Source organism: Bombina bombina, chromosome 3 (assembly GCF_027579735.1).
Source record: "Bombina bombina isolate aBomBom1 chromosome 3, aBomBom1.pri, whole genome shotgun sequence".
Taxonomy (NCBI): domain Eukaryota; kingdom Metazoa; phylum Chordata; class Amphibia; order Anura; family Bombinatoridae; genus Bombina; species Bombina bombina.
This window is the reverse complement of record NC_069501.1, coordinates 1,293,236,140-1,293,258,394: the sequence shown is the minus strand read 5'-3', so window position 1 is coordinate 1,293,258,394 and position 22,255 is coordinate 1,293,236,140. Positions and strand designations below refer to the sequence as shown.

The window sequence follows — 22,255 nt, the reverse complement described above, 5'->3', positions numbered from 1 at the left end:
ACTAAGTAATAAGTAACATGTAATATGTGTAGACTTGATGGGACATGCATAAGGCTATACTAAGTAATAAGTAACATGTAATATGTGTAGACTTGATGGGACATACATAAGGCTATACTAAGTAATAAGTAACATGTAATATGTGTAGACTTGATGGGACATACATAAGGTTATACTAAGTAATAAGTAACAGTAATATGTGTAGACTTGATAGGACATACATAAGGTTATACTAAGTAATAAGTAACAGTAATATGTGTAGACTTGATGGGACATACATAAGGTTATACTAAGTAATAAGTAACATGTAATATGTGTAGACTTGATGGGACATACATAAGGCTATACTAAGTAATAAGTAACATGTAATATGTGTAGACTTGATGGGACATACATAAGGCTATACTAAGTAATAAGTAACATGTAATATGTGTAGACTTGATGGGACATGCATAAGGCTATACTAAGTAATAAGTAACATGTAATATGTGTAGACTTGATGGGACATGCATAAGGCTATACTAAGTAATAAGTAACATGTAATATGTGTAGACTTGATGGGACATACATAAGGCTATACTAAGTAATAAGTAACATGTAATATGTGTAGACTTGATGGGACATACATAAGGCTATACTAAGTAATAAGTAACATGTAATATGTGTAGACTTGATGGGACATGCATAAGGCTATACTAAGTAATAAGTAACATGTAATATGTGTAGACTTGATGGGACATGCATAAGGCTATACTAAGTAATAAGTAACATGTAATATGTGTAGACTTGATGGGACATGCATAAGGCTATACTAAGTAATAAGTAACATGTAATATGTGTAGACTTGATGGGACATACATAAGGCTATACTAAGTAATAAGTAACATGTAATATGTGTAGACTTGATGGGACATACATAAGGCTATACTAAGTAATAAGTAACATGTAATATGTGTAGACTTGATGGGACATACATAAGGCTATACTAAGTAATAAGTAACATGTAATATGTGTAGACTTGATGGGACATACATAAGGCTATACTAAGTAATAAGTAACATGTAATATGTGTAGACTTGATGGGACATGCATAAGGCTATACTAAGTAATAAGTAACATGTAATATGTGTAGACTTGATGGGACATGCATAAGGCTATACTAAGTAATAAGTAACATGTAATATGTGTAGACTTGATGGGACATACATAAGGCTATACTAAGTAATAAGTAACATGTAATATGTGTAGACTTGATGGGACATACATAAGGCTATACTAAGTAATAAGTAACATGTAATATGTGTAGACTTGATGGGACATGCATAAGGCTATACTAAGTAATAAGTAACATGTAATATGTGTAGACTTGATGGGACATGCATAAGGCTATACTAAGTAATAAGTAACATGTAATATGTGTAGACTTGATGGGACATGCATAAGGCTATACTAAGTAATAAGTAACATGTAATATGTGTAGACTTGATGGGACATACATAAGGCTATACTAAGTAATAAGTAACATGTAATATGTGTAGACTTGATGGGACATGCATAAGGCTATACTAAGTAATAAGTAACATGTAATATGTGTAGACTTGATGGGACATACATAAGGCTATACTAAGTAATAAGTAACATGTAATATGTGTAGACTTGATGGGACATGCATAAGGCTATACTAAGTAATAAGTAACATGTAATATGTGTAGACTTGATGGGACATACATAAGGCTATACTAAGTAATAAGTAACATGTAATATGTGTAGACTTGATGGGACATGCATAAGGCTATACTAAGTAATAAGTAACATGTAATATGTGTAGACTTGATGGGACATACATAAGGCTATACTAAGTAATAAGTAACATGTAATATGTGTAGACTTGATGGGACATGCATAAGGCTATACTAAGTAATAAGTAACATGTAATATGTGTAGACTTGATGGGACATACATAAGGTTATACTAAGTAATAAGTAACATGTAATATGTGTAGACTTGATGGGACATACATAAGGCTATACTAAGTAATAAGTAACATGTAATATGTGTAGACTTGATGGGACATACATAAGGTTATACTAAGTAATAAGTAACATGTAATATGTGTAGACCTGATGGGACATACATAAGGTTATACTAAGTAATAAGTAACATGTAATATGTGTAGACTTGATGGGACATACATAAGGTTATACTAAGTAATAAGTAACAGTAATATGTGTAGACTTGATGGGACATACATAAGGTTATACTAAGTAATAAGTAACATGTAATATGTGTAGACTTGATGGGACATGCATAAGGCTATACTAAGTAATAAGTAACATGTAATATGTGTAGACTTGATGGGACATGCATAAGGCTATACTAAGTAATAAGTAACATGTAATATGTATAGACTTGATGGGACATGCATAAGGTTATACTAAGTAATAAGTAACATGTAATATGTGTAGACTTGATAGGACATGCATAAGGCTATACTAAGTAATAAGTAACATGTAATATGTGTAGACTTGATGGGACATACATAAGGCTATACTAAGTAATAAGTAACATGTAATATGTGTAGACTTGATGGGACATACATAAGGCTATACTAAGTAATAAGTAACATGTAATATGTGTAGACTTGATGGGACATACATAAGGCTATACTAAGTAATAAGTAACATGTAATATGTGTAGACTTGATGTGACATACATAAGGCTATACTAAGTAATAAGTAACATGTAATATGTGTAGACTTGATGGGACATACATAAGGCTATACTAAGTAATAAGTAACATGTAATATGTGTAGACTTGATGGGACATACATAAGGCTATACTAAGTAATAAGTAACATGTAATATGTGTAGACTTGATGGGACATACATAAGGCTATACTAAGTAATAAGTAACATGTAATATGTGTAGACTTGATGGGACATACATAAGGCTATACTAAGTAATAAGTAACATGTAATATGTGTAGACTTGATGGGACATACATAAGGCTATACTAAGTAATAAGTAACATGTAATATGTGTAGACTTGATGGGACATACATAAGGCTATACTAAGTAATAAGTAACATGTAATATGTGTAGACTTGATGGGACATACATAAGGCTATACTAAGTAATAAGTAACATGTAATATGTGTAGACTTGATGGGACATACATAAGGCTATACTAAGTAATAAGTAACATGTAATATGTGTAGACTTGATGGGACATACATAAGGCTATACTAAGTAATAAGTAACATGTAATATGTGTAGACTTGATGGGACATGCATAAGGCTATACTAAGTAATAAGTAACATGTAATATGTGTAGACTTGATGGGACATACATAAGGCTATACTAAGTAATAAGTAACATGTAATATGTGTAGACTTGATGGGACATGCATAAGGCTATACTAAGTAATAAGTAACAGTAATATGTGTAGACTTGATGGGACATGCATAAGGCTATACTAAGTAATAAGTAACATGTAATATGTGTAGACTTGATGGGACATACATAAGGCTATACTAAGTAATAAGTAACATGTAATATGTGTAGACTTGATGGGACATACATAAGGTTATACTAAGTAATAAGTAACAGTAATATGTGTAGACTTGATGGGACATACATAAGGTTATACTAAGTAATAAGTAACAGTAATATGTGTAGACTTGATGGGACATACATAAGGTTATACTAAGTAATAAGTAACATGTAATATGTGTAGACTTGATGGGACATACATAAGGCTATACTAAGTAATAAGTAACATGTAATATGTGTAGACTTGATGGGACATGCATAAGGCTATACTAAGTAATAAGTAACATGTAATATGTGTAGACTTGATGGGACATGCATAAGGCTATACTAAGTAATAAGTAACATGTAATATGTGTAGACTTGATGGGACATACATAAGGCTATACTAAGTAATAAGTAACATGTAATATGTGTAGACTTGATGGGACATGCATAAGGCTATACTAAGTAATAAGTAACATGTAATATGTGTAGACTTGATGGGACATACATAAGGTTATACTAAGTAATAAGTAACATGTAATATGTGTAGACTTGATGGGACATGCATAAGGCTATACTAAGTAATAAGTAACATGTAATATGTGTAGACTTGATGGGACATGCATAAGGCTATACTAAGTAATAAGTAACATGTAATATGTGTAGACTTGATGGGACATACATAAGGTTATACTAAGTAATAAGTAACATGTAATATGTGTAGACTTGATGGGACATGCATAAGGCTATACTAAGTAATAAGTAACATGTAATATGTGTAGACTTGATGGGACATGCATAAGGCTATACTAAGTAATAAGTAACATGTAATATGTGTAGACTTGATGGGACATACATAAGGTTATACTAAGTAATAAGTAACAGTAATATGTGTAGCCTTGATAGGAGATACATAGGGTTATACTAAGTAATAAGTAACAGTAATATGTGTAGACTTGATGGGACATGCATAAGGTTATACTAAGTAATAAGTAACATGTAATATGTATAGACTTGATGGGACATGCATAAGGCTATACTAAGTAATAAGTAACATGTAATATGGGTAGACTTGATGGGACATACTTAAGGCTATACTAAGTAATAAGTAACATGTAATATGTGTAGACTTGATGGGACATGCATAAGGCTATACTAAGTAATAAGTAACAGTAATATGGGTAGACTTGATGGGACATGCATAAGGCTATACTAAGTAATAAGTAACAGTAATATGTGTAGACTTGATGGGACATGCATAAGGCTATACTAAGTAATAAGTAACATGTAATATGTGTAGACTTGATGGGACATACATAAGGCTATACTAAGTAATAAGTAACATGTAATATGTGTAGACTTGATGTGACATACATAAGTCTATACTAAGTAATAAGTAACATGTAATAAGTGTAGACTTGATGGGACATGCATAAGGCTATACTAAGTAATAAGTAACATGTAATATGTGTAGACTTGATGAGACATACATAAGGTTATACTAAGTAATAAGTAACATGTAATATGTGTAGACTTGATGGGACATACATAAGGTTATACTAAGTAATAAGTAACAGTAATATGTGTAGACTTGATAGGACATACATAAGGGTTATACTAAGTAATAAGTAACAGTAATATGTGTAGACTTGATGGGACATACATAAGGCTATACTAAGTAATAAGTAACAGTAATATGTGTAGACTTGATGGGACATGCATAAGGTTATACTAAGTAATAAGTAACATGTAATATGTATAGACTTGATGGGACATGCATAAGGCTATACTAAGTAATAAGTAACATGTAATATGTGTAGACTTGATGGGACATGCATAAGGCTATACTAAGTAATAAGTAACATGTAATATGTGTAGACTTGATGTGACATGCATAAGGCTATACTAAGTAATAAGTAAAATGTAATATGTGTAGACTTGATGGGACATGCATAAGGCTATACTAAGTAATAAGTAACATGTAATATGTGTAGACTTGATGGGACATACATAAGGCTATACTAAGTAATAAGTAACATGTAATATGTGTAGACTTGATGGGACATACATAAGGTTATACTAAGTAATAAGTAACATGTAATATGTGTAGACTTGATGGGACATACATAAGGCTATACTAAGTAATAAGTAACATGTAATATGTGTAGACTTGATGGGACATGCATAAGGCTATACTAAGTAATAAGTAACAGTAATATGTGTAGACTTGATGGGACATACATAAGGCTATACTAAGTAATAAGTAACATGTAATATGTGTAGACTTGATGGGACATACATAAGGTTATACTAAGTAATAAGTAACATGTAATATGTGTAGACTTGATGGGACATGCATAAGGCTATACTAAGTAATAAGTAACAGTAATATGTGTAGACTTGATGGGACATACATAAGGTTATACTAAGTAATAAGTAACATGTAATATGTGTAGACTTGATGGGACATACATAAGGCTATCCTAAGTAATAAGTAACATGTAATATGTGTAGACTTGATGGGACATACATAAGGCTATACTAAGTAATAAGTAACAGTAATATGTGTAGACTTGATGGGACATACATAAGGCTATACTAAGTAATAAGTAACATGTAATATGTGTAGACTTGATGGGACATGCATAAGGCTATACTAAGTAATAAGTAACAGTAATATGTGTAGACTTGATGGGACATACATAAGGTTATACTAAGTAATAAGTAACATGTAATATGTGTAGACTTGATGGGACATACATAAGGCTATACTAAGTAATAAGTAACATGTAATATGTGTAGACTTGATGGGACATACATAAGGTTATACTAAGTAATAAGTAACATCTAATATATGTAGACCTGATGGGACATACATAAGGTTATACTAAGTAATAAGTAACATGTAATATGTGTAGATTTGATGGGACATACATAAGGTTATACTAAGCAATAAGTAACAGTAATATGTGTAGACTTGATGTGACATACTTAAGGTTATACTGAGTAATAAGTACTATGTAATATGTGTAGACTTGATGTGACATGCATAAGGCTATACTAAGTAATAAGTAACATGTAGTATGTGTAGACTTGATGGGACATGCATAAGGCTATACTAAGTAATAAGTAACATGTAATATGTATAGACTTGATGGGACATGCATAAGGTTATTCTAAGTATTAAGTAACATGTAATATGTGTAGACTTGATAGGACATGCATAAGGCTATACTAAGTAATAAGTAACATGTAATATGTGTAGACTTGATGGGACATACATAAGGCTATACTAAGTAATAAGTAACATGTAATATGGGTAGACTTGATGGGACATACATAAGGCTATACTAAGTAATAAGTAACATGTAATATGTGTAGACTTGATGTGACATACATAAGGCTATACTAAGTAATAAGTAACATGTAATATGTGTAGACTTGATGTGACATACATAAGTCTATACTAAGTAATAAGTAACATGTAATATGTGTAGACTTGATGTGACATACATAAGGCTATACTAAGTAATAAGTAACATGTAATATGTGTAGACTTGATGTGACATACATAAGGCTATACTAAGTAATAAGTAATATGTAATATGTGTAGATTTGATGGGACATACATACGGCTACACTAAGTAATAAGTAACATGTAATATGTGTAGATTTGATGGGACATACATAAGGCTATACTAAGTAATAAGTAACATGTAATATGGGTAGACTTGATGGGACATACATAAGGCTATACTAAGTAATAAGTAACATGTAATATGTGTAGACTTGATGGGACATACATAAGGCTATACTAAGTAATAAGTAACATGTAATATGTGTAGACTTGATGGGACATACATAAGGCTATACTAAGTAATAAGTAACATGTAATATGTGTAGACTTGATGGGACATACATAAGGCTATACTAAGTAATAAGTAACATGTAATATGTGTAGACTTGATGGGACATACATAAGGCTATACTAAGTAATAAGTAACAGTAATATGTGTAGACTTGATGGGACATACATAAGGCTATACTAAGTAATAAGTAATATGTAATATGTGTAGACTTGATGGGACATACATAAGGTTATACTAAGTAATAAGTAACATGTAATATGTGTAGACTTGATGGGACATACATAAGGTTATACTAAGTAATAAGTAACATGTAATATGTGTAGACTTGATGGGACATGCATAAGGTTATACTAAGTAATAAGTAACATGTAATATGTGTAGACTTGATGGGACATGCATAAGGCTATACTAAGTAATAAGTAACATGTAATATGTGTAGACTTGATGGGACATACATAAGGTTATACTAAGTAATAAGTAACATGTAATATGTGTAGACTTGATGGGACATACATAAGGCTATACTAAGTAATAAGTAACATGTAATATGTATAGACTTGATGGGACATGCATAAGGCTATACTAAGTAATAAGTAACATGTAATATGTGTAGACTTGATGGGACATACATAAGGTTATACTAAGTAATAAGTAACATGTAATATGTGTAGACTTGATAGGACATACATAGGGTTATACTAAGTAATAAGTAACAGTAATATGTGTAGACTTGCTGGAACATACATAAGGCTATACTAAGTAATAAGTAACATGTAATATGTGTAGACTTGATAGGACATGCATAAGTCTATACTAAGTAATAAGTAACATGTAATATGTGTAGACTTGATGGGACATGCATAAGGCTATAATAAGTAATAAGTAACATGTAATATGTGTAGACTTGATGGGACATGTATAAGGCTATCCTAAGTAATAAGTAACATGTAATATGTGTAGACTTGATAGGACATACATAAGGTTATACTAAGTAATAAGTAACATGTAATATGTGTAGACTTGATAGGACATACATAAGGTTATACTAAGTAATAAGTAACATGTAATATGTGTAGACTTGATAGGACATACATAAGGTTATACTAAGTAATAAGTAACATGTAATATGTGTAGACTTGATAGGACATACATAGGGTTATACTAAGTAATAAGTAACATGTAATATGTGTAGACTTGATAGGACATACATAAGGTTATACTAAGTAATAAGTAACATGTAATATGTGTAGACTTGATAGGACATACATAGGGTTATACTAAGTAATAAGTAACAGTAATATGTGTAGACTTGCTGGAACATACATAAGGTTATACTAAGTAATAAGTAACATGTAATATGTGTAGACTTGATAGGACATACATAGGGTTATACTAAGTAATAAGTAACATGTAATATGTGTAGACTTGATAGGACATACATAAGGTTATACTAAGTAATAAGTAACATGTAATATGTGTAGACTTGATAGGACATACATAGGGTTATACTAAGTAATAAGTAACAGTAATATGTGTAGACTTGATGGGACATACATAAGGCTATACTAAGTAATAAGTAACATGTAATATGTGTAGACTTGATGGGACATACATAAGGCTATACTAAGTAATAAGTAACAGTAATATGTGTAGACTTGATAGGACATACATAGGGTTATACTAAGTAATAAGTAACAGTAATATGTGTAGACTTGCTGGAACATACATAAGGCTATACTAAGTAATAAGTAACATGTAATATGTGTAGACTTGATGGGACATGCATAAGGCTATACTAAGTAATAAGTAACAGTAATATGTGTAGACTTGATGGGACATGCATAAGGTTATACTAAGTAATAAGTAACATGTAATATGTATAGACTTGATGGGACATGCATAAGGCTATACTAAGTAATAAGTAACATGTAATATGGGTAGACTTGATGGGACATACTTAAGGCTATACTAAGTAATAAGTAACATGTAATATGTGTAGACTTGATGGGACATGCATAAGGCTATACTAAGTAATAAGTAACAGTAATATGGGTAGACTTGATGGGACATGCATAAGGCTATACTAAGTAATAAGTAACAGTAATATGGGTAGACTTGATGGGACATGCATAAGGCTATACTAAGTAATAATAACATGTAATATGTGTAGACTTGATGGGACATACATAAGGCTATACTAAGTAATAAGTAACATGTAATATGTGTAGACTTGATGTGACATACATAAGTCTATACTAAGTAATAAGTAACATGTAATAAATGTAGACTTGATGGGACATGCATAAGGCTATACTAAGTAATAAGTAACATGTAATATGTGTAGACTTGATGAGACATACATAAGGTTATATTAAGTAATAAGTAACATGTAATATGTGTAGACTTGATGGGACATACATAAGGTTATACTAATTAATAAGTAACAGTAATATGTGTAGACTTGATAGGACATACATAGGGTTATACTAAGTAATAAGTAACAGTAATATGTGTAGACTTGCTGGAACATACATAAGGCTATACTAAGTAATAAGTAACAGTAATATGTGTAGACTTGATGGGACATGCATAAGGTTATACTAAGTAATAAGTAACATGTAATATGTATAGACTTGATGGGACATGCATAAGGCTATACTAAGTAATAAGTAACATGTAATATGTGTAGACTTGATGGGACATACATAAGGCTATACTAAGTAATAAGTAACATGTAATATGTGTAGACTTTATGTGACATGCATAAGGCTATACTAAGTAATAAGTAACATATAATATGTGTAGACTTGATGTGACATGCATAAGGCTATTCTAAGTAATAAGTAACATGTAATATGTGTAGACTTGATGTGACATGCATAAGGCTATTCTAAGTAATAAGTAACATGTAATATGTGTAGACTTGATGTGACATGCATAAGGCTATACTAAGTAATAAGTAACATGTAATATGTGTAGACTTGATGGGACATGCATAAGGTTATACTAAGTAATAAGTAACATGTAATATGTGTAGACTTGATGGGACATACATAAGGCTATACTAAGTAATAAGTAACAGTAATATGTGTAGACTTGATGGTACATGCATAAGGCTATACTAAGTAATAAGTAACATGTAATATGTGTAGACTTGATGGGACATACATAAGGCTATACTAAGTAATAAGTAACATGTAATATGTGTAGACTTGATGGGACATACATAAGGCTATACTAAGTAATAAGTAACAGTAATATGTGTAGACTTGATGTGACATGCATAAGGCTATACTAAGTAATAAGTAACATGTAATATGTGTAGACTTGATGTGACATACATAAGGTTATACTAAGTAATAAGTTACATGTAATATGTGTAGACTTGATGGGACATGCATAAGGTTATACTAAGTAATAAGTAACAGTAATATGTGTAGACTTGATAGGACATACATAAGGTTATACTAAGTAATAAGTAACAGTAATATGTGTAGACTTGATAGGACATACATAAGGTTATACTAAGTAATAAGTAACATGTAATATGGGTAGACTTGATAGGACATGCATAAGGTTATACTAAGTAATAAGTAACATGTAATATGTGTAGACTTGATGTGACATGCATAAGGTTATACTAAGTAATAAGTAACATGTAATATGTGTAGACTTGATGTGACATGCATAAGGCTATACTAAGTAATAAGTAACATGTAATATGTGTAGACTTGATGTGACATGCATAAGGCTATACTAAGTAATAAGTAACATGTAATATGTGTAGAGTTGATGTGACATGCATAAGGCTATACTAAGTAATAAGTAACATGTAATATGTGTAGACTTGATGGGACATGCATAAGGCTATACTAAGTAATAAGTAACATGTAATATGTGTAGACTTGATGTGACATGCATAAGGCTATACTAAGTAATAAGTAACATGTAATATGTGTAGACTTGATGGGACATACATAAGGCTATACTAAGTAATAAGTAACATGTAATATGTGTAGACTTGATGGGACATACATAAGGCTATACTAAGTAATAAGTAACATGTAATATGTATAGACTTGATGGGACATACATAAGGTTATACTAAGTAATAAGTAACAGTAATATGTATAGACTTGATGGGACATACATAAGGCTATACTAAGTAATAAGTAACCTGTAATATGTGTAGATTTGATGGGAAATGCATAAGGCTATACTAAGTAATAAGTAACATGTAATATGTGTAGACTTGATGGGACATACATAAGGCTATACTAAGTAAAAAGTAACATGTAATATGTATAGACTTGATGGGACATACATAAGGCTATACTAAGTAAGAAGTAACATATAATATGTGTAGACTTGATGTGACATACATAAGGTTATACTAAGTAATAAGTAACATGTAATATGTATAGACTTGATGGGACATACATAAGGTTATCCTAAGTAATAAGTAACATGTAATATGTGTAGACGTGATAGGACATGCATAAGGCTATACTAAGTAATAAGTAACAGTAATATGTGTAGACTTGATGGGACATACATAAGGTTATACTAAGTAATAAGTAACATGTAATATGTGTAGACTTGATGGGACATGCATAAGGCTATACTAAGTAATAAGTAACATATAATATGTGTAGACTTGATAGGACATGCATAAGGTTATACTAAGTAATAAGTAACAGTAATATGTGTAGACTTGATGGGACATACATAAGGCTATACTAAGTAATAAGTAACATGTAATATGGGTAGACTTGATGGGACATACATAAGGTTATACTAAGTAATAAGTAACATGTAATATGGGTAGACTTGATGGGACATACATAAGGTTATACTAAGTAATAAGTAACATGTAATATGTGTAGACTTGATAGGACATACATAAGGCTATACTAAGTAATAATTAACATGTAATATGTGTAGACTTGATGGGACATGCATAAGGCTATACTAAGTAATAACTAACAGTATTATGTGTAGACTTGATGAGACATACATAAGGCTATCCTAAGTAATAAGTAACATGTAATATGTGTAGACTTGATGGGACATACATAAGGTTATACTAAGCAATAAGTAACAGTAATATGTGTAGACTTGATGGGACATACATAAGGTTATACTAAGTAATAAGTAACAGTAATATGTGTAGACTTGATGGGACATACATAAGGCTATACTAAGTAATAAGTAACATGTCATATGTGTAGTCTTGATGGGACATACATAAGGCTATACTAAGTAATAAGTAACATGTAATATGTGTAGACTTGATGGGACATACATAAGGCTATACTAAGTAATAAGTAACATGTCATATGTGTAGTCTTGATGGGACATACATAAGGCTATACTAAGTAATAAGTAACATGTCATATGTGTAGTCTTGATGGGACATACATAAGGCTATACTAAGTAATAAGTAACATGTCATATGTGTAGTCTTGATGGGACATACATAAGGCTATACTAAGTTATTAGCAACATGTAATATGGGTAGACTTGATGGGACATACATAAGGTTATACTAAGTAATAAGTAACAGTAATATGTATAGACTTGATGGGACATACATAAGACTATACTAAGTAATAAGTAACATGTAATATGTGTAGACTTGATGGGACATACATAAGGCTATACTAAGTAATAAGTAATATGTAATATGTGTAGACTTGATGGGACATACATAAGGCTATACTTAGTAATAAGTAACATGTAATATGTGTAGACTTGATGGGACATACATAAGGCTATACTAAGTAATAAGTAACATGTAATATGTATAGACTTGATGGGACATACATAAGGCTATACTAAGTAATAACTATCAGTATTATGTGTAGACTTGATGGGACATACATAAGGCTATACTAAGTAATAAGTAACATGTAATATGTGTAGACTTGATGGGACATACATAAGGCTATACTAAGTAATAAGTAACATGTAATATGTGTAGACTTGATGTGACATACATAAGGTTATACTAAGTAATAAGTAACATGTAATATGTATAGACTTGATGGGACATACATAAGGTTATACTAAGTAATAAGTAACATGTAATATGTGTAGACTTGATGTGACATGCATAAGGCTATACTAAGTAATAAGTAACAGTAATATGTGTAGACTTGATGGGACATACATAAGGCTATACTAAGTAATAAGTAACAGTAATATGTGTAGACTTGATGGGACATGCATAAGGCTATACTAAGTAATAAGTAACAGTAATATGTGTAGACTTGATGGGACATACATAAGGCTATACTAAGTAATAAGTAACATGCAATATGTGTAGACTTGATCGGACATACATAAGGCTATACTAAGTAATAAGTAACATGTAATATGTGTAGACTTGATGGGACATACATAAGGCTATACTAAGTAATAAGTAACATGTAATATGTGTAGACTTGATGTGACATACATAAGGCTATACTAAGTAATAAGTAACATGTAATATGTGTAGACATGATGGGACATACATAAGGCTATACTAAGTAATAAGTAACATGCAATATGTGTAGACTTGATCGGACATACATAAGGCTATACTAAGTAATAAGTAACAGTAATATGTGTAGACTTGATGTGACATACATAAGGCTATACTAAGTAATAAGTAACATGTAATATGGGTAGACTTGATGTGACATACATAAGGTTATACTAAGTAATAAGTAACAGTAATATGTGTAGACTTGATGGGACATACATAAGGCTATACTAAGTAATAAGTAACATGTAATATGTGTAGACTTGATGGGACATACATAAGGCTATACTAAGTAATAAGTAACAGTAATATGTGTAGACTTGATGTGACATGCATAAGGCTATACTAAGTAATAAGTAACATGTAATATGTGTAGACTTGATGGGACATACATAAGGCTATACTAAGTAATAAGTAACATGTAATATGTGTAGACTTGATGTGACATGCATAAGGCTATACTAAGTAATAAGTAACATGTAATATGTGTAGACTTGATGGGACATGCATAAGGTTATCCTAAGTAATAAGTAACATGTAATATGTGTAGACTTGATGGGACATACATAAGGCTATACTAAGTAATAAGTAACATGTAATATGTGTAGACTTGATGGGACATACATAAGGCTATACTAAGTAATAAGTAACATGTAATATGTGTAGACTTGATGGGACATACATAAGGCTATACTAAGTAATAAGTAACATGTAATATGTGTAGACTTGATGGGACATACATAAGGCTATACTAAGTAATAAGTAACATGTAATATGTGTAGACTTGATGGGACATGCATAAGGTTATACTAAGTAATAAGTAACATGTAATATGTGTAGACTTGATGGCACATACATAAGGATATACTAAGTAATAAGTAACATGTAATATGTGTAGACTTGATGGGACATGCATAAGGCTATACTAAGTAATAACTAACAGTATTATGTGTAGACTTGATGAGACATACATAAGGCTATCCTAAGTAATAAGTAACATGTAATATGTGTAGACTTGATGGGACATACATAAGGTTATACTAAGCAATAAGTAACAGTAATATGTGTAGACTTGATGGGACATACATAAGGCTATACTAAGTTATTAGCAACATGTAATATGGGTAGACTTGATGGGACATACATAAGGTTATACTAAGTAATAAGTAACAGTAATATGTATAGACTTGATGGGACATACATAAGACTATACTAAGTAATAAGTAACATGTAATATGTGTAGACTTGATGGGACATACATAAGGCTATACTAAGTAATAAGTAATATGTAATATGTGTAGACTTGATGGGACATACATAAGGCTATACTTAGTAATAAGTAACATGTAATATGTGTAGACTTGATGGGACATACATAAGGCTATACTAAGTAATAAGTAACATGTAATATGTGTAGACTTGATGGGACATACATAAGGCTATACTAAGTAATAAGTAACATGTAATATGTGTAGACTTGATGGGACATACATAAGGCTATACTAAGTAATAAGTAACATGTAATATGTGTAGACTTGACGGGACATACATAAGGTTATACTAAGTAATAAGTAACATGTAATATGTATAGACTTGATGGGACATACATAAGGTTATACTAAGTAATAAGTAACATGTAATATGTGTAGACTTGATGTGACATGCATAAGGCTATACTAAGTAATAAGTAACAGTAATATGTGTAGATTTGATGGGACATACATAAGGCTATACTAAGTAATAAGTAACAGTAATATGTGTAGACTTGATGGGACATACATAAGGCTATACTAAGTAATAAGTAACAGTAATATGTGTAGACTTGATGGGACATACATAAGGCTATACTAAGTAATAAGTAACATGCAATATGTGTAGACTTGATCGGACATACATAAGGCTATACTAAGTAATAAGTAACATGTAATATGTGTAGACTTGATGGGACATACATAAGGCTATACTAAGTAATAAGTAACATGTAATATGTGTAGACTTGATGTGACATACATAAGGCTATACTAAGTAATAAGTAACATGTAATATGTGTAGACATGATGGGACATACATAAGGCTATACTAAGTAATAAGTAACATGCAATATGTGTAGACTTGATCGGACATACATAAGGCTATACTAAGTAATAAGTAACAGTAATATGTGTAGACTTGATGTGACATACATAAGGCTATACTAAGTAATAAGTAACATGTAATATGGGTAGACTTGATGTGACATACATAAGGTTATACTAAGTAATAAGTAACATGTAATATGTGTAGACTTGATGGGACATACATAAGGCTATACTAAGTAATAAGTAACAGGTAATATGCGTAGACATGATGGGACATACATAAGGCTATACTAAGTAATAAGTAACATGTAATATGTGTAGACTTGATGGCACATACATAAGGTTATACTAAGTAATAAGTAACATGTAATATGTGTAGACTTGATGGGACATACATAAGGTTATACTAAGTAATAAGTAACATGTAATATGTGTAGACTTGATGGGACATGCATAAGGTTATCCTAAGTAATAAGTAACATGTAATATGTGTAGACTTGATGGGACATACATAAGGCTATACTAAGTAATAAGTAACATGTAATATGTGTAGACTTGATGGGACATACATAAGGCTATACTAAGTAATAAGTAACATGTAATATGTGTAGACTTGATGGGACATACATAAGGCTATACTAAGTAATAAGTAACATGTAATATGTGTAGACTTGATGGGACATACATAAGGCTATACTAAGTAATAAGTAACATGTAATATGTGTAGACTTGATGGGACATGCATAAGGTTATACTAAGTAATAAGTAACATGTAATATGTGTAGACTTGATGGCACATACATAAGGATATACTAAGTAATAAGTAACATGTAATATGTGTAGACTTGATGGGACATGCATAAGGCTATACTAAGTAATAACTAACAGTATTATGTGTAGACTTGATGAGACATACATAAGGCTATCCTAAGTAATAAGTAACATGTAATATGTGTAGACTTGATGGGACATACATAAGGTTATACTAAGCAATAAGTAACAGTAATATGTGTAGACTTGATGGGACATACATAAGGTTATACTAAGTAATAAGTAACAGTAATATGTGTAGACTTGATGGGACATACATAAGGCTATACTAAGTTATTAGCAACATGTAATATGGGTAGACTTGATGGGACATACATAAGGTTATACTAAGTAATAAGTAACAGTAATATGTATAGACTTGATGGGACATACATAAGACTATACTAAGTAATAAGTAACATGTAATATGTGTAGACTTGATGGGACATACATAAGGCTATACTAAGTAATAAGTAACATGTAATATGTGTAGACTTGATGGGACATACATAAGGCTATACTAAGTAATAAGTAACATGTAATATGTGTAGACTTGATGGGACATACATAAGGCTATACTAAGTAATAAGTAACATGTAATATGTGTAGACTTGATGGGACATACATAAGGTTATACTAAGTAATAAGTAACATGTAATATGTTTAGACTTGATGGGACATACATAAGGTTATACTAAGTAATAAGTAACATGTAATATGTGTAGACTTGATGTGACATGCATAAGGCTATACTAAGTAATAAGTAACAGTAATATGTGTAGACTTGATGGGACATACATAAGGCTATACTAAGTAATAAGTAACAGTAATATGTGTAGACTTGATGGGACATACATAAGGCTATACTAAGTAATAAGTAACAGTAATATGTGTAGACTTGATGGGACATACATAAGGCTATACTAAGTAATAAGTAACATGCAATATGTGTAGACTTGATCGGACATACATAAGGCTATACTAAGTAATAAGTAACATGTAATATGTGTAGACTTGATGGGACATACATAAGGCTATACTAAGTAATAAGTAACATGTAATATGTGTAGACTTGATGTGACATACATAAGGCTATACTAAGTAATAAGTAACATGTAATATGTGTAGACATGATGGGACATACATAAGGCTATACTAAGTAATAAGTAACATGCAATATGTGTAGACTTGATCGGACATACATAAGGCTATACTAAGTAATAAGTAACAGTAATATGTGTAGACTTTATGTGACATACATAAGGCTATACTAAGTAATAAGTAACATGTAATATGGGTAGACTTGATGTGACATACATAAGGTTATACTAAGTAATAAGTAACATGTAATATGTGTAGACTTGATGGGACATACATAAGGCTATACTAAGTAATAAGTAACATGTAATATGGGTAGACTTGATGGGACATACATAAGGTTATACTAAGTAATAAGTAACAGTAATATGTGTAGACTTGATGGGACATACATAAGGCTATACTAAGTAATAAGTAACATGTAATATGTGTAAACTTGATGGGACATACATAAGGCTATACTAAGTAATAAGTAACATGTAATATGTGTAAACTTGATGGGACATACATAAGGCTATACTAAGTAATAAGTAACAGTAATATGTGTAGACTTGATAGGACATACATAAGGTTATACTAAGTAATAAGTAACATGTAATATGTGTAGACTTGATGGGACATACATAAGGCTATACTAAGTAATAAGTAACATGTAATATGGGTAGACTTGATGAGACATACATAAGGTTATACTGAGTAATAAGTATCATGTAATATGTGTAGACTTGATGGGACATGCATAAGGTTATACTAAGTAATAAGTAACATGTAATATGTGTAGACTTGATGTGACATGCATAAGGCTATACTAAGTAATAAGTAACAGTAATATGTGTAGACTTGATGAGACATACATAAGGTTATACTGAGTAATAAGTATCATGTAATATGTGTAGACTTGATGGGACATGCATAAGGTTATACTAAGTAATAAGTAACATGTAATATGTGTAGACTTGATGGGACATACATAAGGCTATACTAAGTAATAAGTAACATGTAATATGGGTAGACTTGATGGGACATGCATAAGGCTATACTAAGTAATAAGTAACATGTAATATGGGTAGACTTGATGGGACATGCATAAGGCTATACTAAGTAATAAGTAACATGTAATATGGGTAGACTTGATGGGACATACATAAGGCTATACTAAGTAATAACTAACCTGTTATATGTGTAGACTTGATGGGACGTGCATAAGGCTATACTAAGTAATAAGTAATGTAATATGTGTAGACTTGATGGGACATACATAAGGCTATACTAAGTAATAAGTAACATGTAATATGTGTAGACTTGATGGGACATGCATAAGGCTATACTAAGTAATAAGTAACAGTAATATGTTTAGACTTGATGGGACATACATAAGGTTATACTAAGTAATAAGTAACATGTAATATGTATAGACTTGATGGTACATGCATAAGGCTATACTAAGTAATAAGTAACATGTAATATGTGTAGAGTTGATGGGACATACATAAGGTTATACTAAGTAATAAGTAACATGTAATATGTATAGACATGATGGGACATACATAAGGTTATACTAAGTAATAAGTAACAGGTAATATGCGTAGACATGATGGGACATACATAAGGCTATACTAAGTAATAAGTAACATGTAATATGTGTAGACTTGATGGCACATACATAAGGTTATACTAAGTAATAAGTAACATGTAATATGTGTAGACTTGATGGGACATACATAAGGCTATACTAAGTAATAAGTAACATGTAATATGTGTAGACTTGATGGGACATACATAAGGCTATACTAAGTAATAAGTAACATGTAATATGTGTAGACTTGATGGGACATACATAAGGCTATACTAAGTAATAAGTAACATGTAATATGTGTAGACTTGATGGCACATACATAAGGATATACTAAGTAATAAGTTACATGTAATATGTGTAGACTTGATGGGACATGCATAAGGCTATACTAAGTAATAATTAACATGTAATATGTGTAGACTTGATGGGACATGCATAAGGCTATACTAAGTAATAAGTAACATGTAATATGTGTAGACTTGATGGGACATGCATAAGGTTATACTAAGTAATAAGTAACAGTAATATGTGTAGACTTGATGGCACATACATAAGGTTATATTAAGTAATAAGTAACATGTAATATGTGTAGACTTGATGGGACATGCATAAGGCTATACTAAGTAATAAGTAACATGTAATATGTGTAGACTTGATGGCACATACATAAGGATATACTAAGTAATAAGTTACATGTAATATGTGTAGACTTGATGGGACATGCATAAGGCTATACTAAGTAATAATTAACATGTAATATGTGTAGACTTGATGGGACATGCATAAGGCTATACTAAGTAATAAGTAACATGTAATATGTGTAGACTTGATGGGACATGCATAAGGTTATACTAAGTAATAAGTAACAGTAATATGTGTAGACTTGATGGCACATACATAAGGTTATATTAAGTAATAAGTAACATGTAATATGTGTAGACTTGATGGGACATGCATAAGGCTATACTAAGTAATAAGTAACATGTAATATGTGTAGACTTGATGGCACATACATAAGGTTATATTAAGTAATAAGTAACATGTAATATGTGTAGACTTGATGGGACATACATAAGGTTATACTAAGTAATAAGTAACATGTAATGTGTGTAGACTTGATGGGACATACATAAGGCTATACTAAGTAATAAGTAACATGTAATATGTGTAGAATTGATGGGACATGCATTAGGTTATCCTTAGTAATAAGTAACATGTAATATGTGTAGACTTGATTGGACATACATAAGGTTATCCTTAGTAATAAGTAACATGTAATATGTGTAGACTTGATGTGACATGCATAAGGCTATACTAAGTAATAAGTAACATGTAATATGTGTAGACTTGATGGGACATACATAAGGCTATACTAAGTAATAAGTAACATGTAATATGTATAGACTTGATGGGACATACATAAGGTTATACTAAGTAATAAGTAACATGTAATATGTGTAGAGTTGATGGGACATACATAAGGTTATACTAAGTAATAAGTAACATGTAATATGGGTAGACTTGATGGGACATACATAAGGTTATACTAAGTAATAAGTAACATGTAATATGTGTAGACTTGATGGGACATGCATAAGGCTATACTAAGTAATAAGTAACATGTAATATGTGTAGACTTGATGGGACATGCATAAGGTTATACTAAGTAATAAGTAATATGTAATATTTGTAGACTTGATGGGACATACATAAGGTTATACTAAGTAATAAGTAACATGTAGTATGTGTAGACTTGATGAGACATACATAAGGTTATACTAAGTAATAAGTAACATGTAATATGTGTAGACCTGATGGGACATACATAAGGCTATACTAAGTAATAAGTAACATGTAATATGTGTAGACTTGATGGGACATGTATAAGGCTATACTAAGTAATAAGTAACATGTAATATGTGTAGACTTGATAGGCCTTTTTGGTTCTTATCTACCATCCAATTCTATGTTTCAATTAAGGAGGGGCAGCATGACATCACACATTAGGGAGGGGCAGCATGACATCACACATTAGGGAGGGGCAGCATGACATCACATATTAGGAAACATGATATATCACAACATGATATTACATATTAGGGAGGGGCAACATGACATCACACACTAGGGAGGGACAGCATGACATCACACAGTAGGGAGGGACAGCATGGCATCACACACTAGGGAGAGACAGCATGACATCACACACTAGGGAGGGGCAACATGACATCACACATTAGGGAGGGACAGCATGACATCACACACTAGGGAGGGACAGCATGACATCACACACTAGGGAGGAGCAGCATGACATCACATATTAGGGAGGGGCAACATGACATCACACATTAAGGATAGGCAATATGACATCACATATTAGGGAGGGGCAGCATGACATCACACATTAAGGAGGGGAAAAAATGACATCACATATTAGGGAGGGGCAGCATGACATGGAGGGGCAACATGACATCACATATTAGGGAGGGGCAGCATGACATCACACATTAAGGAGGGGCAACATGACATCACATATTAGGGAGGGGCAACATGGCATCACACAATAGGGAGGGGCAGAATGACATCACATATTAGGGAGGTGAGCATAACATCACATGACAGTTCATATACATAATACTCACAGAGGAAGACCGTCTTGTACAACATATGTGCCACATGAGCTCTGCAGGTCTAATAGCCCATCCAGTGCATTATATGCTCTTTTTGTTTGAGCCCTTTATTCAGATGGTTATATAAGG

The 22,255-nt window shown here is 31.4% G+C and overlaps 1 protein-coding gene across 1 annotated transcript in view; it reads right to left on the bottom strand.

Annotated features, from left to right (window-relative positions):
- The window catches only part of LOC128652765 (transient receptor potential cation channel subfamily M member 2), a 1,288,705-nt gene that overhangs the window by 262,473 nt on the left and 1,003,977 nt on the right, over positions 1 to 22,255 (bottom strand). Inside the window, exon 24 of the mRNA XM_053705696.1 lies at positions 22,139 to 22,231. Coding sequence (XP_053561671.1) covers positions 22,139 to 22,231 — 93 coding nt within the window. The remainder of the gene's footprint in view (positions 1 to 22,138; positions 22,232 to 22,255) is intronic.